This window comes from Protomyctophum bolini, assembly GCF_963924005.1.
Source record: "Protomyctophum bolini genome assembly, chromosome: 3".
Classification (NCBI taxonomy): domain Eukaryota; kingdom Metazoa; phylum Chordata; class Actinopteri; order Myctophiformes; family Myctophidae; genus Protomyctophum; species Protomyctophum bolini.
Genome location: NC_137864.1, coordinates 21,667,212 through 21,691,619, shown reverse-complemented (window position 1 = coordinate 21,691,619; position 24,408 = coordinate 21,667,212). Strand labels below are relative to the sequence as shown.

The 24,408-nt window shown below is 48.1% G+C and overlaps 1 protein-coding gene across 1 annotated transcript in view; it reads right to left on the bottom strand.

The window, feature by feature from the left end:
- The window catches only part of LOC308312349 (uncharacterized protein), a gene marked incomplete at its 5' end in the record, with an annotated part of 59,105 nt that overhangs the window by 30,827 nt on the left and 3,870 nt on the right, over nucleotides 1-24,408 (bottom strand). Inside the window, 8 exons of the mRNA XM_080758954.1 lie at nucleotides 467-561; nucleotides 1,359-1,467; nucleotides 2,017-2,125; nucleotides 3,358-3,479; nucleotides 4,371-4,466; nucleotides 4,945-5,090; nucleotides 5,439-5,536; nucleotides 7,893-7,944. Coding sequence (XP_080615080.1) covers nucleotides 467-561; nucleotides 1,359-1,467; nucleotides 2,017-2,125; nucleotides 3,358-3,479; nucleotides 4,371-4,466; nucleotides 4,945-5,090; nucleotides 5,439-5,536; nucleotides 7,893-7,944 — 827 coding nt within the window. The remainder of the gene's footprint in view (nucleotides 1-466; nucleotides 562-1,358; nucleotides 1,468-2,016; nucleotides 2,126-3,357; nucleotides 3,480-4,370; nucleotides 4,467-4,944; nucleotides 5,091-5,438; nucleotides 5,537-7,892; nucleotides 7,945-24,408) is intronic.

Here is a 24,408-nt window from a genome sequence, read left to right as displayed (position 1 = left end):
TCGAATCCGCGGCACACAGTCAGGCAGGCTTAGCAGCCTAGGTGCCCGGACGGTTCAGCTAACCGTCCGGGTGTATATGATGTATTGCATTGCTTTTGGTTCTTGCTTAATGTAAATCACTCTGGATTAAAGGGAAACTGTTAATGACGTTTAGAAGATTTAGAACACTTTCCTGGGGGTCTGTATGTGTGTAATCTGTGGTTTTAGATATTTTAGATGTTAGCAGTGAGCCCAGTGTCTCTGAGGTTATGGACACTGGGCTCACTTCCTTCCTGGACTACATGTTGTCTCAGTAAGACAGCCCTCCCCCTATCCACAAGGAGGAGCAGTGCACCAAAGCAGGGAATTATAATCTAAAACCACATATTAAACAGATAAAGACCCCCAGGAAAGTGTTCTAAATCATCTAAACGTCATTAACATATACTCTTTAAGAGTGTCTGCTAAATGCCTAAATTGTACGTACAGTTATAATGTCTCCAGCCTTCACATTCAGGCTGGTCAGGTCGTAGTTGTTGCAATAGTCCTTCAGTGCTCGGACCTGCATCGCTGCCGACGCATCTGTGACACGCACACACACACACACACACACACACACACACACACACGCACATGCGCGCACGCACGCACACAGCAAGGAGGACAGATGGTCAAATAATCGCTGACTGTGTTAATGTAAAAGTTAATACGCTTAATAATATCACTGTGAAGTGTGAATAAGAAAAGATTAAACAAAGACATACAGTACACATCCCCCAGTGTGCAACACAATGAATCAGCGGAAATATAAAGATACACGAACCAAATGGCTCCTGGTTTATTTCATGTACATTTCTCTCTTAGTCCTCCTCTGACCTTTCCTGCTTTGAGACCAGATTATAAAAATGGCTTCCAAATCCTGAATAGATTAATAGTAGGCTTTCTTTTTTTTAAATGTTCTTCTCTTCTCCTCTTTAAGCTCTTCTTTAATCATTTCTCTTATAAATATTGCGTATACTTTCTTCTCTTTTTGCATCACGGATTTGATTTAATTGACGTCGGTTTGAATCAATTTTAGTGGATGTATGTCTTTACATGCCTATATTGTATAATAGGTACAAGGCTTTAGTTCAACTCTCCTCTGCTGTAGGATGATATGCGTAGAAAAAGCACAACTGTAAAATGTAGAAGATAACACAGTTAAGTCACTCCTTCTGAGCACAATCTACAGCTCTCATGTTAAACTCCTCAGGGAAAGACGAGGGGTTTTGCTGTGAGCTACTCTATATCTGCACTGAGTGCTGTGAGCTACTCTATCTGCACTGAGCGCTGTGAGCTACTCTATATCTGCGTGCGTGCGTGAGTGCGTGCATGCACACCTCTCAGCAGCTGTTTGATCTCTCTGCTGGCTTGTGTGGTGGTGAACTGGTTAACGATGTCCAGCGCTGTCTGACATAGAGTGTTCCTCACCCCTGCACTGATGCCACTCTGAAATACAATAATAATAATAACAATAATCATAATAATATTAATGCTGTCTGACATAGAGTTACAATGCAATGAAATAATTGTATTATACCCATATTATGAGGAGCTCATTCACATTAACATTAGGCATATAGACAGCTATCTTGTTTAGTAACAGAGTGTAGCTGAAATCAGTGCTCGGGCACTGATTTATGTCTTTACCAAATGAGAAAAAATACAAACAAATGTGGTCTCTGCCTCGACTCGGGTCTCGCCTCCCGTCTGTATCGGTCTAACATTATCAAAAATCACCCTCAGAGATGCATGTTAAATGACGTGATTTCTCCATTTATAAATAATCAATCATTTCAGTATAGAAAGAGCTTCAAAGTGTCTTCTAAATCTAGTCAACAAGGCCTGCAGTTTTTTAGATCACGTTGACGTTGGTGTTGGCTGAGGTCTGGCTCGCATGTGATGTCCTGAAAAGTTCCCTGTGGTTTATTTTTTACATTTAGAATGTTTGACCATTTGACCAATCATAAAACGTGTTAAATCAGTATTTCAACTTACGTCCAGCAGTAGGCGCACTACCTCCGTCTTTCCACAGAGGGCAGCCTGGTGCAGTGCTGTACCAGACTCAGACTGTCTGTTTATGTCTATACCAGCCTGAATCAATAACCTGCACACACACACGCACACGCACACGCACACGCACACACACACACACACACACACACACACACACACACACACACACACACACACACACACACACACACACACACAGTGAGCTGGGACTTGTAGTCCAGTTGTACGGTGAATGAACTGCTGTGGACTACATTGTGAGCTGGTACTTGCAGTCCAGTTGTACAGTTGAACTTCTGTGGACTACATTGTGAGCTGGGACGTGCAGTCTAGTTTTACAGTTGAACTACTTTGGACTACATACATTATGAGCTGGGACTTGTAGTCCAGTTGTACAATTGAACTCCTGTGGACTACATACATTGTGACCTGGGACTTGTAGTCCAGTTGTACAGTTGAACTGCTGTGGACTACATACATTGTGAGCTGTGACTTGTAGTCCAGTTGTACAGTTGCACTGCTGTGGACTACATACATTGTAAGCTTGGACTTAAACTTGGTATCCCGACCTGAACTAAAGGGCTGGAGAGACAGGTACTCACTTCTGCTACTGAACAACCACTAAGCTAGCTATGAAATAATTTACATATACTGTAGCTATAACAGACAGACCGACAGACAGACAGACAGACAGACAGACAGACAGACAGACAGACAGACAGACAGACAGACAGCATGTTATCAGTTGTGTGATGATGAAGATAAAGAGGAAGCACTCCCTTCTCTTCCTCTGCAGATACCATCAAGGTGTCCTTGAGCACAGCACTTAACCCCTTCAGCCTCACAGTATAGCTCATATAGCAGATCTACAACCTTTCAGTAGCTTATAATCAGAGAGTAGAGTAGGAGAGTATAGCGACACGCTTTGATCTTGCAGCAAAGTGGACGTGCCTGTGGGCTATAGTTCTAAACATTGCTCTTATATGGCTGGAACTATCCCATTGAGATAGAATGAGTTCCATTGTTACAATGGGAGTCAATGCTATAGTGTCACCTCCCCACTCTCTAACTATATTACTCTGCTTATAATACAGCAGAGCTTCAGAGCTTAACCGAAAAAGTGGCTTCAAAGCCGGTCTGTAGAAAGCAATGAGTGACATCACTGTTCTCTTTGTCGTGCATCGATACCAAACATACCAAACATTTGCCACTTTGGCTAATGTTTTGTGGGCGCTACCCACATGTTTAGCTTACAGACAGACAGACAGACAGACAGACAGACAGACAGACAGACAGACAGACAGACAGACAGACAGACAGACAGACCGTATCACGTCGATGTGTCCGTTCTTGGCCGCCAGGTGTAGGGGTGAGATTCCATTTGGATCCGCCGGCTTCGGCTCCAACATGGCTGCACACATGTTGCTGCTGAGGAGCAGCTGCACCACCTATACGCACGCACACACGGCACGCGCACGCATGCACGCATAAAGAACAGCATGCAAAAAACATGATATATTTCAAACACAGTAAAAGGAGAAAATAAGAAATTTGAGAAGAAACAAAAGATTAAAACTAGAATTGTGGCCTGGGAGTCATACTGTATACATCACACGTCTCTCTCTCTCTCTGCCTGTGTCTGTTCTCTCTCCTCTTGTGGCCCATTTAACGTACAACCTTACATCGTCCGTCCGTTCTTAACTTAGCCTCTCCTTTCTGACCTAAAAAGAAAAAGTTTTGGCGGTTCTAAACAAAGCTACGGATACTGTCTGTCTGTCTGTCTGTCTGTCTGTCTGTCTGTCTGTCTGTCTGTCTGTCTGTCTGTCTGTCTGTCTGTCTGTCTGTCTGTCTGTCTGTCTGTCTGCGTGCGTGCGACTGCGTGCTTGCTCGCGTGCGTGTGTGTGTGTGTGTGTGTGTGTTGCTGTCTAACTTCCTGGGTACAAAATTGATCAGGAGGCAATCAATGGACATTATTGATCGGTCACTCCACCCGTTGACCTGATCTGGTGGCTGAACTGAATTACCGCCCACTCTATTACACACACTGTTTTGTATATGCACGCACGCACGCATGCACACACACACACAACACACACACACACACACACACACACACACACACACACACACACACACACACACACACACACACACACACAGCTTCATTATTGATTTCAAGACATCTCAGTTTGCCCTGAAGGATTTATGAGATTTATCGTATTATGTTTATTGATTACCTGTAGGCCTTATGAGTCTGTGAGAGGCTTGACCAAACTTGACAGTATACATGGCAGGAAAGAGCTGTGTGCGTGCGTGTGTGTGTGCGTGCGTGCCCTCACCGCCACGCGTCCAAATTCACAGGCCAGGTCCAGTGGCGTCTTCCCGTTTGAGTCTGAGATGCACGGGTTCGACTGGTGCTGCAGCAACATCTCTGACTGACACACACACACACACACACACACACACACACACACACACACACACACACACACACACACAGCAAAGATATACATGTATTTCCATAAGTACTGGAACAGCCAGAAAAACATAGCATTCTTTGAGACACATGTTGCGGTATTTCATGGGGTGAAAACAACACCGCTTATCGTTGGAATATTGCATTATGATGAAAAATGTTCGTCGACTACCTTTTTGGACTGAGGAAAACTGAATAAAAACTAAGCTATCTAACTACTAAATATATTGACAATTTTGTCAACCGATAAAAACTAGAGTAAAATGTTAGGAAGGCGCTAGTGGACACGAGATGCAGTATCAAGTCATTTTACACTTGCATGCAGATCTACAAACTACAAACTGTTGCAGAAAGACGCGTTGTGAGCTTGTAGATCTGCTATTTTCAGTAAGTGTAAAATCAGACAGACAGACAGACAGACAGACAGACAGACAGACCCCGTCATAGTGTCCGTGCTGCGCTGACAGATGAAGAGGGATCTGCCCCTCGTCTGAGTGGCCGTTGACCGATGAGCCCGCCTTCAGCAGCATTTTCATTGGCTCAGTCTTCCCCTGCCACGCAGCGTAGTGCAGAGGACGCATCCCTACCGAGACAGACACGTCACACGACCAATCACATGACCAATAACACATCACATGACCAACATCACATCACATGACCAATAACAATATGGCCGCTTTTACTCTGTAAAAGCCATATCTTCCCGGCACCCTGAGTTTCTATTTTGAAAGAAGTGTGTGTGTGTGTGTGTGTGTGTGTGTGTGTGTGTGTGTGTGTGTGTGTGTGTGTGTGTGTGTGTGTGTGTGTGTCTGTGTCTGTGTGTGTGTGTGTGTGTGTGTGTGTGTGTACGCATGTGTGCGTGTGTGTGTGTGTGTGTGTGTGTGTGTGTGTACGCATGTGTGTGTGTGTGTGTGTGTGTGTGCGTGCGTACCCTTATTATCTCTGATGTCCACAGCAGACTGAGCTTCCAGCAGCAGAGAGATCAGATCCTTGTTCCCACTGAGAGCAGCGTGGTGGAGAGGAGACAGACTGCACACACACACACACACGTTCAGACCGTAGGACGTGTACAAACGTCATATCTAATCCAACCGATGGATCCAGTGGACATGTATACACATCATAGCACTTTTTTATTGATATCAAACAAATTGATTTGTTTGATATCAAACCTCTCCTTCTGTGCCGTACTTGTTTACGGCTCAGAAAGAATGCCTCGTATCTCCTAATCTAGGGAGCTCTCCGTGGTTTTGACCAGATGGGCATATACAGTACTTCTGTCTTCCTTTCTGACTTCAACAAGCCTCTCGTTTGGAATATTAACGCTTCTAGAGAGACTTTAGCGTGATCACCGCGAGGTAATGATGCAACATTATGCCTCCCGGTTTTTAGGGGGAACGGAAGGCCGGGCTTTTCAGAGTAAAATCTCCCATAAGCTTCTGGCCCTCTAGCGCCTTTATTTTGAAAGAAATCCCGGTACTCATTGTGTTAAAGCGATATCTGTGAGGGTCCATTTAGCAACATTTCTTACACTCTCAGAGTTAATGGGCTTTCTCACTCCTCACATATAAACGTTCATTCATTCATTCATGGAAGATCTACAAGCTCACAATGGGATGCGATCATGCGACACATTGTGAGCTTGTAGTTCGACAATACACTATAATATTAATTCAGGGTTGTACTGGTTTTGTAATAATAATCAAAATCTACCAAAATAACTATAGCCTAACTAACGTTTTCAAATAATTGTAGTGGAGGAAAACTATAATATTTTCCTCTGAGATGTAGTGGAGTTGAAGTAAAAGTACTGGACAGTACAGTACTTGAGTATATAGTCATAGCACGCCATAGTACATATGTATAGCATAGTAGTATATGTAAAGTTTATACGTATAAATTTAATTATATAGATATTCCACTGTTACTTTCTTAGCTTACGCATGTTTCATGATGAATGTTTTTATGTGATGTATTCCCATGCTTTTGTTCTTGCTTAATGTAAGTCGCTCTGGATTAAGAGCGTCTGCTAAATGCCTAAATTGTAATTGTAATTGTTGAGTAAATGTACTCAGTCACTGTACTTTACACCACCAGGATATAAATGCAGACATATACATTGATATACATTAACCCATTCTGGGCGGGAACCCATTTGGTGTTTTAAGCATTGTGTTATGCTTTAGCTGTTTAAAAATAGCAGATGAGCTATGAGCTTGTAGATCTGCTATTCTTCTTTGAATATGTTTAGAGCGAACGTTTTTAAATCAAACCTTTGCTTCTGGGGGGGGGGGGGGGTCCCTGGAACAACATATTTTCAGATGAAGGTCCGCGGCTAATTACATATCATTCTGGGGGAACCACTGACATAGACACAGGGTTTAGAACCACTGACATAGACACAGGGTTTAGAACCACTGACATAGACACAGGGTTTAGAACCACTGACATAGACACAGGGTTTAGAACCACTGACATAGACACAGGGTGTTCAGAAAACTGTGATTTAGAAGACATTTTGTAGAATCGAGCTAAGGTCAAAATGGGTTAATGTACAGATAAATAAATACAGCCACATGTGCATTGATATATTCATGAATGTACATAAACTATTAGCTGAGTGTGTGATAATCCTACTGCATGGGGGGGGGGTGACCTACTTCCATTAATAAACTCTCTCTCTCTGCCCTGCAGCTATTCACACGCTGCTTGTGTGTGTGTGTGTGTGTGTGTGTGTGTGTGTGTGTGTGTGTGTGTGTGTGTGTGTGTGTGTGTGTGTGTGTGTGTGTGTGTGTGTGTGTGTGTGTGTGGTCCGCCCCCTGGGGTGCTGGCATCCAAATGGAAGTATGAAAAAATAATTGGGTGAGTTTTCATTTCTTTTTTTAATAATCTGATGGACAGCAACCATAGAAAAAAAAAGTTTTCTATTTTTTAGAGAGAGGGAGGGGGGGGGGGGGCATTCATATAGGGTCATCAACATGCTAGCTTATGGTGGTCATTTTTGGTCTGTAACTCTGAGAGTGTAACACATGGCACCAAATGGACCCTTACAGGTCTGTAACTCTGAGAGTGTAAAACATGGGAGTGGGACCAAATGGGCCCTTACAGGTCTGTAACTCTGAGAGTGTACAAATGCAACCAAATGGACGCTTACGGGTCTGTTACTCTGAGAGTGTAACAAATGGAACCAAATGGACCCTTATACAGGTTCCATTTGTACACTCTCTCTGTGTGTGTGTGTGTGTGTGTGTGTGTGTGTGTGTGTGTGTGTGTGTGTGTGTGTGTGTGTGTGTGTGTGTGTGTGTGTGTGTGTGTGTGTGTGTGTGTGTGTGTGTGTGTGTGTGTGTGTGTGTGTGTGTGTGTGTGTGTGTGTGTATTGTCTCACCCATCAGCATCTTGGATGTTTACATTCACCCGTTTGGCTGCTCCCAACAGTTCTGTAACACACACACACACACACACACACACACACACACACACACACACACACACACACCACCACCATTAAAACAGGATGAAGAGGAACAATTATACAGGTCGTTTCGAGGAAGCAATCTGATTGGTTGAAACGGCCTTCTACCCGTGCTTCAAACAAGCATCATGGAACACCTAATTAAAACCAATAATTCAGCCGTGTTGTTCTCCCAGAGTGCAGCAGACTCAGTGGCTAGGCTAGCTAGTTTCTGTTCTCCCTGAGAGCAGCAGACTGGGTGGCTAGGCTAGCTATAGTTTCTGTTCTCCCTGAGAGCAGCAGACTGGGTGGCTAGGCTAGCTATAGTTTCTGTTCTCCCTGAGAGCAGCAGACTGGGTGGCTAGGCTAGCTAGTTATCTTAAGTACCTCTCGGAGAGAGTCATATGGGGTCCAAGCCACTAGATGGCGCAGGCACACAGCCTAACATACACTCACGGAACAATTCCATTGGATCGTGAACTGTCGCTCATGGCGTGGTTATGTCCCCACCCACTGGGTATATAACCTAAGGTCCGCCCTGAGCAACGTCATTCCTCGCTTTCTGTGCTACGCATACACGTCTTAAACAAGAGAATCACCTTTTCGACTGTTGAAAATTGTTTTCCATAAAGGACGGGTTTTAAACTTGTGCCGCGGAAATTCGCAGTCCTACGTTGGTGTCCTTCTCTCACTCACGGACGTTCCAGCTTTAAAAGCCAGTAAGTTATTTTAAGGACATTAAAACTCAAGTGGGCCGTACGGCGGCTTGTGGTTTGTCCTCTTGCTAGCTATCCCCGAAACTTTGTTTCCCCCTTGCTAGCCACGTTGCGTCCCTTTGTTCTGCTAGCTTAGCCTTAGTCTACTGTTGCACAACGTAGCACTACTATAAGCTGATAAGCATTAGAACGAGGCCCGAAGTTTTTTTCTCTAGCTCACCTGCCCAGCTACAAGCTAACCAGCGCTGCTCTATCTAGCCTCCGCAGTTTCGCTAGCCCCTTGGGTTAGCTAGCTCCCGCGAACGCAGCCGCTAGCCTCTTAGCTCCGCGAGACGTTGGCTAAGTTTCCAGCCGTCAGGCGCTAACTTAGCCCTCTCTAGCGTCCCTCGCACGTGCGGGTTAGAGATCCACGGCCCTACTCTACGTGACGCAATCCACGCTGCCGACGGAAGCCCTGCTGTACGTCGGACCTGATACAACAACAGCGTGACGGCCTCGTTACGCGAGTCCCAGGCTTTGCGGCCTTCCCTTCTAGAAACAGCAGCCACAGTTGCAAAACGTGGTTTTCTCTCTGTTTGGACTGTTTCTTCAACACTGTTTTGTGAGTGCCAGATCCTTCTCCTCACACTACGTTGCTGTTGCAAATATATATATTATTAGTTGTAAAACAATAATATATATACTGTGACTTTATCCTCTTATTGTTGTAATATATATATATATTATTAGTTGTCAAACAATAATATTATATATATTATAGCTTTATCCTCACCGTCTTCTACAAACTTGTGAGTACCAGATTTTCTCCTCACTCTCTTTTTACTGTTGTATTATATATTATTAGTTTTTTAAAACAATAATATTATAATATAACTATAAAAGAAAAATAAGTTTCCTCTTGGGCTACCGTTTCTTCTCAGACTACAACCAATACCCAAGATGGCCTGCGGGGGTGGCGACAGCCCTCCCCAGTTCCCAGTGGAGCACCACGAGTCCTACTCTTCTACTCCACCGCCACTTTTCTCCTTTATCCGGTTGTGAGTTACAGACAGTTTTCCTCACAACATTTTGGTTATATTATATATTATTATTTTATAATGATATTATATTATAACTTAAAAGTGAAGTGTTTCTACAATGTCCTGGACTGCTGGTTCCTTCTTCAAGCTACACCAGCACCCAAGATGGCCTGCGGGGGTGATAAGGGCCGCCAACAACAAGCTCCACACGCTCTTCACCACACTGGTAAACAGACCTGTGGAGCCAGACCCAAGACATCAGCCAGGCCTTGCCGGCTTGCTCTGGGTGCTGCTCTCCCTCCAGCGGGATCTCGTCAGCCCACCACCTCGTCCTCTCTCTTCAGACCCCTCAACCTTGACGCGTCTCAGAGACACAGTGACGAGTCCTTCCTGGGCTCCTCCCCTGCCGGGAAGGCGGCTCGGACCGCCAACAACAAGCTCCACATGCTCTTCACCTCACTGGTAAACAGACCTGTGGAGCCAGACCCAAGATATCAGCCAGGCCTCGCCGGCTTGCTCTGGGTACTGCTCTCCCTCCAGCGGGATCTCGTCAGCCCACCAACGAGGCTCCCCTGAGCCGGTGGTTGCGACAACGGGGTGTCGGATGCAGTCCTAGGCCTCCACCGACACTACTACTACTTCACGCAGCGGCCGAAGGCACGAGTCTCAATCGACGTGGCTCCCCAACGACCCTCGACAACCGACTGCTTCCCTCAACATTACAGGTATGTACATTGTGAAGCTAGGTTTGTTTAGCTGTTTAGCTAACCTTTTCGAGGTCGGGAGTAGCAACCTCGTTGGATGGCCGACGCCACCCTAGCATGTTTAGCATTCCAGATAGGCTGTTTTCAAGGTGCCACACCAACTCGTCTATGACATAGCCATAGCATCGGAGCTACTTCGGCTATTGTTTCACGCTGCTCTCTTACGGTCACTGAATGCCTCACGTTGCTGTCCAACAGCCAACATGACGGCTGCCAGGATTACGACCGGCACAGCGTCTCTGGAGGGGCCAATCGGACCCTGCAACTCCGTCTCCAGGAGGAGCGTGCTCAGACGCTCTCCCATGCCTTGGGCCCCGTCCAGGGTGTAGCAGCCCCAGACTGCACACCGGGACCGCTCCCCAAAGAAAGGCAAAAGCTCTTGACACAGACCCCCACCATGGGTGGGTCTGTGGCCAAGCTGCACAGTATGTACACGACAAAAATCACTGTCGGGGGACCACTGCTTCCCCTGTCCCAGGTTTTTCAGAGCACATTACACGGCTAGCTGGAAGGAGCCCATGACTCTCCCGGCTACTCCGCACTGCTCTCGTGTCCCTCCCCCCGTAGTAGCGTCTGGGAGGCATCTCAATGCTTCAACGTTACTCCAGGGCTCCCAGAGCTCCCTTCTTCAAGAGATGGGCCACGCCCCTACTCCTGAACAGTTGGCTAGAGTTCGTCGCCTACATGAGAAAATTGTGACCTTCACGTACTGACTCACCGACCTGACCGGCCTTATGGCCACGGCTTCCATCACCTCTAGGTGGCTGGAAGCCTCACCTGGTCTGGATCCCGTTGCCCAGAGAGAGTTCTCCAAGGGTGCTATCATCCCCGGAGACCTCTTCAGAGGCGCACTCGAGAGGATGACCCTCAACGTGGAGGTGCAGCGTCCAGGCTGCGAGGTCCTGACCAGCAGCCGAAGTGACACACACCCTACCCTCCCCCCATGCGCCGGGCCCAGCACCGGACGTAGCAGTCTCGGACTGCACGTCCAGTCCGCCCGCAATGCGCTTCTGGACCATGGCACAGGTGGGCGTCCTGGACGTCCCTGTAGCCAGGTCCCTCGATATTGTTTGCACAAGTACAGCACTTTTTTCTGTAGTACAGTACACAATACAAAAAGACAACAAAACAATATCCACGGAGGGGGGTGGACATGAACCCACTGCCACGGGGGCCCCATGGGCCCCCCCGATGCAGTGGGGCAGGGCATATTGGCATAAGGTCAGTGGCGTACCAAAACGCCACTGGGGAGACGGGTCATGCCCAATTTTTCTCCGACATGCCAGGGAACACTACCTCCAGGCGGGGCGTGCCTCCCATAGCCGGAGAGAACCCACTAGCCAAGCACCTGGCACTGTGGGAGTGGTGCGGAGCATCCCCGTGGATCCTCAACACCATAGCGAAGGGCTACAGACCCCAGTTCGCCAGAACACCCCCGGCGTTTTCAGAGGTCATCTTCACCAACGCCAGGGGTCCGGAGGGTCTGATTCTCCAACAGGAGATAGCTTCCTTGCTGGAGAAGGATGCCGTCAGAGAGGTACCCTTGGCCCAGCGTCGCAGCGGGTTCTACTCCCGCTACTTTCTGGTCAAGAAAAAGGGGGGGGGTCTACGTCCCATCCTGGACCTGCGGATACTCAACAGGCACCTCAAGTCTTTTCAGTTCAAGATGCTGACGGCCGAGTCTCTGGTGCGCTCCATACGCCCAGGCGACTGGTTCACATCCATAGATCTAAAAGACGCCTATTTCCACGTCCCTATTTACCCACCTCACAGGAAGTTCCTGCGGTTTGGGTTCCAGGAAAAGGCTTACGAGTACACGGTCCTTCCATTCGGGGTGTCCCTCAGTCCCAGAGTGTTCGTCCACTGTACGGAGGCCGCTCTGGCACCCCTGAGACTTCTGGGTCTATGGGTGTCCAGTTACATAGACGACTGTCTCCTGTGTTCGGATTCAGCGGAGGAGGCCGCGAGGAACACGACTCGGGTCGTGTCCCATGCGACCTCACTGGGTTTTCAGGATAAACCTAGCCAAGAGCATGATGACGCCTACCCAATCCACAGATTTCATGGGCATCACTCTGGACTCTGTCTCCTACAGGGCTCCGCTGAGTCGGGACAGAGTCAACAACCTGAAGTGCATGACCATGTTCAAGTCAGGCCGCACACTTCCACTGGGTACGTGTCTACGGATGGCCTCTGATAGGTCTGGACAGACTCCATATGAGGCCTTTTTCAGCGTTGGCTGAAATCCCTCTTCCACCCTTGCCCCAAGGACCTACACCTATGGGTCTGGCCCGTGAGAGGCTAATGCTGACTGAGGCCGGTCTCCCTCCGAATGTTGTCTCAACGATTCAGGAGGCCAGAGCCCAGTCGACAATGACCCGCTACGAAACAGCCTGGGGCGTGTTCGAGCAGTGGTGCTCAGAACGACCTAACCAGGTTATCCCATTCCAAGCTTCAGTAGTTTACGCCCTGACATTCCTGCAGGAGTTCCTAGACAGAGGTCTAGGCCTCTCCTCAGTGAAAACCCACTTAGCAGCCATCTCGGCCTGCCAAATGGGCGTTAACGACCAGACAGTATGGAGACATCCGCTGGCGAAACAGTTTGTGAAGGGCGCAGGGTACACAGGATCAACAGACCACTGGTCCCCTCTTGGGATCTGTCTCTAGTCCTCAGGGCTCTAACAATGAGCCCTTCGAACCACTGCAGACGGCTGACCTAAAATGTCTTACACTAAAGCCAGCCCTCCTAGTCGCCCTGACGTCCGCTATGAGGGTCAGCGATCTACACGCACTTTCGGCCAGGGTGACAGTGTCCTCGAACTGCACTCTAGCTCTGAAATGGTGGTCGAACTGAGGTGTTCTGACGGAGGGGATCCCGATGGGTCTCCCCACAGTCAGGAGGTTGGTCACCACCAACGCCGGCCTCTCCGGTTGGGACGCCACCCACGACGGGAGGATGCCGTGTGGGATGCCGCATTACGCTCCTCCCACATCGACTACTTGGAACTACTGGCAGTGTTCCTGGCACTCCGAGAATTCGAACAATTCCTCAGAGGTCACCACGTCCTGGTTCGTTTCCGAAATCTGTCTCTAGTCCTCAGGGCTCTAACAATGAGCCCTTCGAACCACTGCAGACGGCTGACCTAAAATGTCTTACACTAAGGCCAGCCCTCCTAGTCGCCCTGACGTCCGCTATGAGGGTCAGCGATCTACACGCACTTTCGACCAGAGTGACAGTGTCCTCGAACTGCACTCTAGCTCTGAAATGGTGGTCGAACTGAGGTGTTCTGACGGAGGGGATCCCGATGGGTCTCCCCACAGTCAGGAGGTTGGTCACCACCAACGCCAGCCTCTCCGGTTGGGACGCCACCCACGACGGGAGGATGCCGTGTGGGATGCCGCATTACGCTCCTCCCACATCGACTACTTGGAACTACTGGCAGTGTTCCTGGCACTCCGAGAATTCGAACAATTCCTCAGAGGTCACCACGTCCTGGTTCGTTTCCGAAAACACCACGACGGTTTGTTACATCAACAGGCAGGGGGGACTCCGGTCCTCTCGCCTGTGTTCTCTGTTATACGTGTTCCCCCCGTTGGAACTGATTCCGCATGTCCTAGCCAGGGTGCGGGATCAGGGATCAGAGCTGCTACTAGTAGCTCCAGCCTGGGGATCTTGGAGACAGGACATAGTCCCTCTCCTGTTCAAAGAACCAGGGCAGCTCCCTCTGTGGAGGGACCTGCTGACCCAGGCCGGAGGAGAGATCTTTCACCCACGTCCTCAGGACCTAGATCTCTGGGTTTGGCCCGTGAAGGGGCGTTCGCTAGAAGCGACTGGCCTGCCTCCGAATGTCGTAGAAACGACCCTTGGTGCCAGGGCTGCCTCCACCAGACGACGCTATAACACTGCCTGGCATGTGTTTGAGCGTTGGTGCTCGGACAGACAGGAAGAGGTCTTCCCTTTTCAGGCGTCTGTGAGACACATTCTGATTTTCCTACAGGAGTTCCTAGACAGGGGTCTTGGCCTCTCCTCAGTCAAGATCAACCTGGCGGCCATAGCGGCCTATCAGGTTGGTATGAACAACAGACCAATCAGTGAACACCTGCTGATCCGTCAATTCATGAAAGGAGTTACACGCCTCAGGCCGGTCGCCAGGTCTCTGGTCCCCTCGTGGGACCTGACAATAGTCCTGGACTCCTTAATGAGAGACCCCTTCGAGCCACTGGAAATGGTGGACCTGAAGTTCCTCTCTCTGAAGACCGCTCTGCTCGTTGCCCTGACAACGGCGAAGCGGGCTGGTGACATGCACACGCTCTCAGTAGGCAGCAGCTGCTTGAGATTCAGTGGTAATGACACCAGGGTCACGCTCAGGCCGAACCTTTCGTTTCTACCTAAGACTTTTCCCGCGGGCTGCTCGCCCGTGGATCTCGCGGCCTTCCATCCTCCTCCCTTCTCTTCAGTGGAGGATAGGAGACTACATTGTCTCTGTCCGGTGAGAGCCTTGAAAGTTTACAGGTCAAGAACTGCCCCCTTCAGGCTGGGTGAGCAGCTCATTGTGGCCTGGGGTTCCCAATGGAAGGGTAAACCCATTTCGAAAGTAAGACTCTCGCAGTGGATTGTGGAGGCTATACGTTTAGCCTATACCTCGTGTGGTACTGAGCCCCCAGAGGGCCTACGTGCACACTCTACAAGAGGTTTGTCTGCATCCTGGGCCCTGGCCAGGGGTGTCCCTATTCAGGATGTCTGCGCTGCGGCGGGTTGTCTTCTGACCGGCGGGGCTGGAACAGCAGAGCTGTCGGCCCTTGGTCAGGGACATTTTCACGAGGTCAAGTGGTCCCTTCTGGCCCCTGACCGTTAGGGATGGATGACCATCGTGTTTCTTGACCAGCGGGGCTGGAACAGCAGAGCTGTCGGCCCTGGGTCAAGGGCATCCTCATAAGGTCAAGAGGTCCCTTTCTGGCCCCTGACCGTTATGGGTGGATGACTATCGTGTTTTTTGACCGGCAGGGCTGGAACAGCAGAGCTGTCGGCCCTGGGTCAAGGACATCTTTTATAAAGGATGTCTCTTTTGGGTGAACGCGCAGGGTTGGCTTCTTGGGCCTCCTTTGCGTTTGGTCTCTCTCCAATGGAGATGATCCTAGGGTCGAATATTTTTCTATCAGCCGAAGGCGATCATACGGGAGCGTTATGTTCCCCATATGACTCTCTCCGAGAGGTACTTAAGATAACTTCGGGTTACTTTAGTAACCTCAGTTATATAAGTGACTCGAGAGAGAGAGTCATTAAGTCGCCCTTCTGTCTTCTTTAAGACGTCAGAAAGCAGGTTGATAGGAATGACGTTGCTCAGGGCGGACCTTAGGTTATATACCCAGTGGGTGGGGACATAACCACGCCATGAGCGACAGTTCACGATCCAATGGAATTGTTCCGTGAGTGTATGTTAGGCTGTGTGCCTGCGCCATCTAGTGGCTTGGACCCCATATGACTCTCTCTCTCGAGTCACTTATATAACTGAGGTTACTAAAGTAACCCGAAGTTTCTGTTCTCCCTGAGAGCAGCAGACTGGGTGGCTAGGCTAGCTAGTTTCTGTTCTCCCTGAGAGCAGCAGACTGGGTGGCTAGGCTAGCTAGTTTCTGTTCTCCCTGAGAGCAGCAGACTGGGTGGCTAGGCTAGCTAGTTTCTGTTCTCCCTGAGAGCAGCAGACTGGGTGGCTAGGCTAGCTATTTTCTGTTCTCCCTGAGCACAGCAGACTCTGTGTCTAGGCTAGCTAGTTTCTGTTCTCCCTGAGAGCAGCAGACTCAATGGCTAGGCTAGCTAATTTATGTTCTCCCTGACCATATAGCAGACTCTGTGTCTAGGCTAGCTAGTTTCTTGGGACATTCGTGGTCGTAGTGGCTTCATCTGTCATTAAAAAATGAAGACTTTTGGCGACCATCTTAGTTTTAAGGGTAACTGTTGTATAATCACTTCGCTATAATCACAATCGCTGCTTACAGAACTTGCCTATCGGCTCCTTCCTGCAGCAACACAGGTGTGCCATTAACTCCATTATTGCCCACTAGGTGGCAGCATAAGCACACCTAACCTGTCCCACCCATCCGCTCTCACTCTACCATCCTTGTTTAATGTCCGGGTTATTCAGTGAGGTGGGGGCTGTTGTTGTGATCAGTATAGCCTCAGGGTTATTCAGTGAGGTGGGGGCTGTTGTTGTGATCAGTAGCCTCAGTAGCTCACCCCTTAGCTCTCGTCAGTAACAGTTACATGTCCGCAGCATTTGAGACAAAGTCACACATGATTTACGATCGTCGGATTCGTCGGGATGTGCGACAGCTCACCATGGACAGCGCTCAAAGCTTTAGATACAAGGCTTTGAAAATCCTGTTATAATGGAGGCTCAATGCAGCTAGATTTAAAAAATCCCATAGATGGTGAAGGTAAATTGACGGCCATCATATATGGAGTATACGGTTGTCTACGAACATGTACGTATATTGGCTGATGCAGTACCCTACAGTAACGCACACCCTCTCGTGAAATATTGCTTAATTCAAATACATAATCCAGGATAAATGCAACACACAGTCATGGTCATGTTGTGTGCCAAACGCAGGAAAAGGAAGGACAGCTGGTGAATACTGAACCGCTGTGTGAAAGCAAAGCATAATGAGATTATAATATATCACTGTGAATAAGAAAATACATGAAAGGGCCTTTCTGTGTGGAGTTTGCATGTTCTCCCCGTGTCCCCTAGGGTAGGTACCCTCACAAAAAACATGCATGGTCTCTGCCTCCCGATGATGCCGCGGGGCACCTGATGCAGGGGGAAGGAACTGGTTGGAATAACGTGTTCCTTCCACGCGCTACGTCCAACCAGGGAAACCCACCCCTGTCAGGTGTAATGGAGTGACTTGGACACTCATGCATGAAGGAAGCATGAGTTCAAGTCCGTTGCTCTCCCCAGGTTGGCGGAGGGTGTGTAGAGCCCAGGATCACATACATTCCATGTGCAATACATTGGGATGCTGAATCAGCAGAAAGGCCTTGTAGATTAAAGATGGAGTGCCGTGACCCCCCCCCCCCCTCCTAAAACATGATCATCAGGTATTATTATCATTATACTGTATAAGGAAGAAGATTTAAAAAAATTAAGTGCACAGTATTGGTCAAAATGTCATTTTTATGTGGACACGCCCACCCAGTTAATTAAGTATGCCTGTGTGCGGTGGGTGGTGATCCACCTGAACTGAAGCCTCACCCACAGCTGTGGTTGTATAAAGGGGGAGGTGATGATATTGTGATGTCACTATATCACTATTTCTTTCATTGGCACGTTTGACTGTCAAGGTTTCAGACTCCAGGAAGAAACCCTAAATACAAAGGGAAGACATCACACCACACCAAGGGATAGTCCGGCAGCCGACAGGCTTCTTTTGTTTAAAGTGGGAAATTTGGTAGGCCTATATTGCCCTAAAATATTGTCTATATACATACATTGTGGTGTCTCGCTGAGGGACCGCGTGCCACCTGAGCACCTCCCTGGAGAGAGAGAGAGAGCAGGGGAGGCGGAGTGGAGCACAACAGGCTGGGCTGCATCATAGGGGGCAGGTACTACCACCATTACCTGCTAGAGGGCTTCAGATGAGCCACACCTGTGCTCCCAGCCAAACAGTATAAGAAGCCTTCATCTCCCCCCCACTCGCTCTTGACTCTCTCCGGGGCAGGATGGCACGACCTGTCTGTCTCTTGATGTTGGTTGCAATCCTCACAACATTTATGAATCCACTTGCTGACCGGCTGTGATTTTTTCTTATAGGGGTTTCTTGTGACCCTACCATTAACAAATATGGTAGGCAAAAATGTCAAACTTTCCTTTTGCTTTAAGTATAGCATGTGACATTTCAAACTAGGGGTTTTTCATGATTCTGAATCCATTCCAAGCATTAGTTTTGCACAAAATACACTCCTTGGGCTAAAAGCAGCCATAGCCAGTTGCCCAAATGTGCCCAAAATGTGCTGACCTCATCTGTTTTTAGCTCAAGGAGTGCATTTTGTGCAAAACTAATGCTTGGAATGGATTCAGAATCATGATTGGCCTAAAAATTTTAGGCGAATAAAAAATACTACATACTGTACTAAATTTCCCACCCGTCCACCTCAGCTGCCGGACTATAATGAAGTACTGTCACCTCATAAACACATGAAAAACTGGAAATAAAAATCACGGCACTCATGTGGTGATTTCCCCTTCCTTTGCGCCCGGTCGTATTGACACACGTTGCACGGTATTTGTTTGTATACATACAAACGCACGCATTCATACACCATCATACATGTGACATAATCTGAAGGCCTGACATTAATCTGGGGAAAAGCTTCTTTCTCACACTCCATCCCTCCATCCATCCATCCATCCATCCCTCCATCCATCCATCCATCCATCCATCCATCCATCCATCCATCCATCCATCCATCCATCCATCCCTCCATCCACCCCTCCATCCATCCATCCACCCATCCCTCCATCCCTCCATCCATCCATCCATCCATCCCTCCATCCCTCCATCCCTTCATCCATCCATCCATCCATCCCTCCATCCCTCCATCCATCCCTTCATCCATCCATCCATCCATCCATCCCTCCATCCCTCCATCCATCATGCATCCATCCATCCATTCATCCATCCATCCATCCATCCATCCATCCATCCATCCATCCCTCCATCCATCCATCATCCATCCATCCATCCATTCATCCATCCATCCATCCATCCATCCATTCATCCATCCATCCATCCATCCTCTCGCTCTGCATGTGTAATTATGTAAAGAGGGGATATCTGACATCCCTTGATTGCCTGTGTGTGTGTGTGTGTGTGTGTGTGTGTGTGTGTGCGTGCGTGTCTATCCCAGATTAAAATTAGCCCCTCCCCCTCCAGCCTCCATCTCATCAGGCCAGCGGTTGAACCGCTGAGCTCACAGATATCTGTGTCACTGTCGACCAATCAAAGACGGATCTGTGTCTCAGCATTAGCCAATCAGAGAAGGCACATGGGACCTGACACCCATTCCTCCCTCCCCCCATTCTCTCTCTCTCTCTCTCTCTCTCTCTCTCACACCATCTTTCAGATTTGGGGCAAATCCAAACATGGATCTTTGTTCTAAACTATCTGTAAGGGATTACTTTCCTGAATAATGTCTGAGATGTAATTATAAACAACTAAGACGAGCAAAAATCTCCACTTTGATGGATTGATTTTATTTCTAATAGATATTTCTCACTTCTTTGAGACCACAATGATTTAAGGCAAAAGGTGGACCCAGCTTTTCTCTTTGGCCTTCATTATTGTTGTTGTTGTTGTTTGCTGTGTGTTTCTGTTAATGCTTTAGAACAGTGGTTTTCAACCAGTGGTCCGGGGACCACCAGTGGTCCTTGAGGGGGTTCCAGGTGGTCTCCAGCTAAATGATGAAGAGTTGGTAACCAAATGCACCAATTTAACTCTTGAGAGTGTAAAAGTACATCATGGAATGGCGTACATAATGGTGTCTGAGAGGCTAAATGTCATCAAATGGTGGTCCGTGGCACTGCTGTAGGCCAAGTGGTCCTCAGAGTTACTTCAGGGCGGGCGCCAAGTCTTTGTGTGAAAGGTTAATTTTGTTACATTAAAGTTATATTCACTGATTTCACTTAACCCATTTAGGCCTGACATCGACATTTTAAAAATGTCTTCTAAATCATGACACTTTTCTGATGTAATTGGCCGCCGACCCCCATCTGAAAATATGTTGTTCCAGGGACCCTCCCAGAAACAATTTGAGTTAAAAAAGTTCGCTCTGAAAGATATATATAATTCAAAGATTTACGCCACATTTTCACGATTTTTCAAAAATAGCAGACCTACAAGCTTGTAGCGCACAATCAGGTTTTGGCTCGGGAAAACACTGTGATTATCACGATACATGGTTGGTCATCCCTGACCATGGTTGATGATCTAACAGTCATTAGAAGTACAATATCAGTCACCAGAAGCAGAGACGTGTGTTTTCAATGAGTAACATTCATTAGAAGGACAATATCACTCACCAGAAGCAGAGACGTGTGTTTTCAACCAGTCTAACATTAATTAGAAGGACAATATCAGTCACCAGAAGCAGAGACGTGTGTTTTCAACCAGTCTAACGTTCATTAGAAGGACAATATCAGTCACCAGAAGCAGAGACGTGTGTTTTCAATGAGTCTAACAGTCATTAGGAGGACAATATCAGTCACCAGAAGCAGAGACGTGTGTTTTCAATGAGTCTAACATTCATTAGGAGGACAATATCAGTCACCAGAAGCAGAGACGTGTGTTTTCAACCAGTCTAACAGTCATTAGAAGGACAATATCAGTCACCAGAAGCAGTTCAATCTAGTTATCAGCCAAATTCAATGGGTTTATATTAACAATCTGTACGTCTGTGATACACAACATTACCTCAGCTCCCCTGCGCCACATAATCCCTAATCTGAAAAGAAATACATGACATGTCACTGCAATCATGGTCTGTCCTACTGTCAGCCTCTCCTATACACTCTCCCTCTCAGCTGTCTGTCTGTCTGTCTGTCTGTCTGTCTGTCTGTCTGTCTGTCTGTCTGTCTGTCTGTCCGTCCGTCCGTCCGTCCGCCCGCCCGTCCGTCCGTCCGTCCGTCCGTCCGTCCGTCCGTCCGTCCGTCCGCCCGCCCGCCCGCCCGGGACAGGACAGCATGGACCAGTAAACACACATACCCCTTAACCAAATGGACCCGTCCGGGACAGGACAGCATGGACCAGTAAACACACGAGCCTTACAGGGTGCATTTGGTTCCACTCTCAGAGTAACAAATGGAATGAATGTACAGTGCTCTACTGTGCTATAGCGATGAAAGATGCTGTCTTTGAAGCCTGATGGCCTGCAGGCAGTGATGTGTTGACGTCTTTCATATCTCAGTGTTCTACTGGACAGGACACTGTCCTAGCCCATTTAGACTCGAGGCTAATTCTAACAAAATGTCTTCTGAAAAACCCTTTTTCCATGTCAGTGGTGCTCAAACTATTTAATGTCAAGCACCCCCAGAATTATCTGTATTTGGCCACCAAATTTGTTCCAGGAAGGGACCTCCCCAAAAGCAAATATTTTACTTAAAAAACGTCAACAATAGCTATTTTTCAATAGCTATCACATAATGCTTAAAACACCAAAAGGGGTTCCCGTCCTGAATGGGCTAGATCACAAAGCAGCAGATGCTGCTAACCTAATCACATAATATAATATAATAGGAATGTCCCGATAATGTTTGTTTGCTCCTGATCCGATTCTGATAATTTTCTCCACCAGGCCGAAGGCATGGGAAGAGAGTATGTTTTGCACACCATCCGTGTGTGTGTCCGCATGTGAGTCCGTCCGTCCGTCTGTGTACAGCTAATCTCCGGCACCGTTAACCCAGTCGATGCCAAATTTTGCACACACACTCCCTGGATGCCAACAATGAACCTCTGTCCCAAATGTTCCAGAACGGCCTGTTCTGGCGCCACCAGGAGGCCGACTTTTGGAGTTCAAGACGGATCTGTCCGATATTTCATATTCCATCCTAATTGGCTAAATCTTTCATAGACTTTCCTACTAAGCAAAAACTGCGTTATTTCTCCACCTTGGTAACATCGCCCTCCCTACTCCGTCCCAGCCAATCACACACTGCTGCTGAGACCCTAGACTCTAGGGTCTCAGCAGCAGTGTGTGATTGGCTCTAGGGCCAATACTCTAGGGCCTAGAGTATGTATAGAAAACTGTGCTGCCCGCCATCCAGACCACATCAAACCACATCGCCCCAGTCCTCCGTCACCTCCACTGGATCCAGACCACATCAACCACATCACATCACCCCAGTCCTCCATCACCTCCACAGACCACATCACATCACCCCAGTCCTCCATCACCTCCACAGACCACATCACATCACCCCAGTCCTCCATCACCTCCACAGACCACATCACATCACCCCAGTCCTCCATCACCTCCACAGACCACATCACATCACCCCAGTCCTCCATCACCTCCACAGACCACATCACATCACCCCAGTCCTCCATCACCTCCACAGACCACATCACATCACCCCAGTCCTCCATCACTTCCACAGACCACATCACATCACCCCAGTCCTCCATCACCTCCACAGACCACATCACATCACCCCAGTCCTCCATCACCTCCACAGACCACATCACATCACCCCAGTCCTCCATCACCTCCACAGACCACATCACATCACCCCAGTCCTCCATCACCTCCACAGACCACATCACATCACCCCAGTCCTCCATCACCTCCACAGACCACATCACATCACCCCAGTCCTCCATCACCTCCACAGACCACATCACATCACCCCAGTCCTCCATCACCTCCACAGACCACATCACATCACCCCAGTCCTCTGTGATCTCATGGCTCCCAGTCAAGATAGTGATCAACACCACCTGCCAGACCCTCAACAACCAGCAGGCTCTCTGCTATACCTCTCTGACCTCCTCCAAGCCTCACAAGCTTCCGCTTTGATGCAGAAGGGAATCTCTGGATCTGGGGAATCTCTGCCTTCAACAGAGACACGCGCCCCAGAGCCGGAAGACGTGTCTACCTTTTTATGTCTATGATGGACAACCTCCTGGACATCCCTAAGACACGCCCCCCCTCCACAGAGCCACGCCCCCTAGCTCCACAAAGAGTCTTAACGTAATAGAGTATTATCTTGTGGTGATAAATGTATGAAGCCAATCTGAGTTCAACTACTGTCTCCGTCCTCCCCTCTCCCTCTCTCTCTCTCTCCCTCTCTCTGTCTCTCTCTCTCTCCCTGTCTCTGTCTCTCTCTCTGTCTCTGTCTCTCTCTCTCTCTGTCTCTCTCTCTCTCTCTCTGTCTCTCTCTCTGTCTCTGTATCTCTCTCTGTCTCTGTCTCTCTCTCTCTCTCTCTCTCTCTCTCTCCCTCTCTCTGTCTCTCTCTTTTTGTTCCTGTGCACCGAGCTGAGCTCTCAGACTTGATGTGTTCTGGCATCTGAGAAGAAATGCTTTTTCTTTTCTCCGTGGCCTCACAAACACACTATATATATATATATATATATATATATATATATATATATATATATATATATAGAGAGAGAGAGAGAGAGAGAGAGAGAGAGAGACAGACATGAAGGAAGCGGATTCAGTTATTCAGTCCTCATCCTTGTTGACCTGCAGCATTTGACCCCCTAGTGACCTCTGACATTGACATGCACCGAGATCACCATGCTTAACTCTGACCTAACCTGCCCGGGGTCCCCCCAGGGCTCTGTACTCGGCCTGCTCCTCTTCCTCCCTCTTATCTACTCTGCATCAACACGAGGAGGGCTGTGAGGGAGAATACACTGCTCTTCTGGTTGGTGGATGACTCGGCTGCTTCTCTTACAGCTTGGTGAAATACTGCATGCGGCCGATATGAATACAGTGGGCGCCGCTCACTTCACACAAGTGGAATTATTATTATTATTGTTTTGTAAACATTGACAATGAAGGGAAAATGTATGTCATAATGTGCCTCATTCCGTCATATTGTCTCTTTATTGTTAATGGAATTTATAATGTTTGTGTTGGCACCGTTTGTTTTTGTGTTGACCATTACATCACCTAATCAACATGAGTTAGACTTTAATATTAGCGCCCCTCACTTCACACGGGTGTATTTCCATTCTATACGTGCACGCATGCACGCGTTTTTATTGACATGGCTCAAAATGAGATGAAATAGGCATTATCGGCGCCTAATAAAACATTAATTCAAGCTCCCATTATAACCAAAACACTGATGGCATCGCTATTAGGTCTCGTTGGGCCTAAATAATGAGTACTTTTTTTTTTAGTACTCTTAAGTATATTTTGATGTGAAACCTTTTGCACTTTTACGC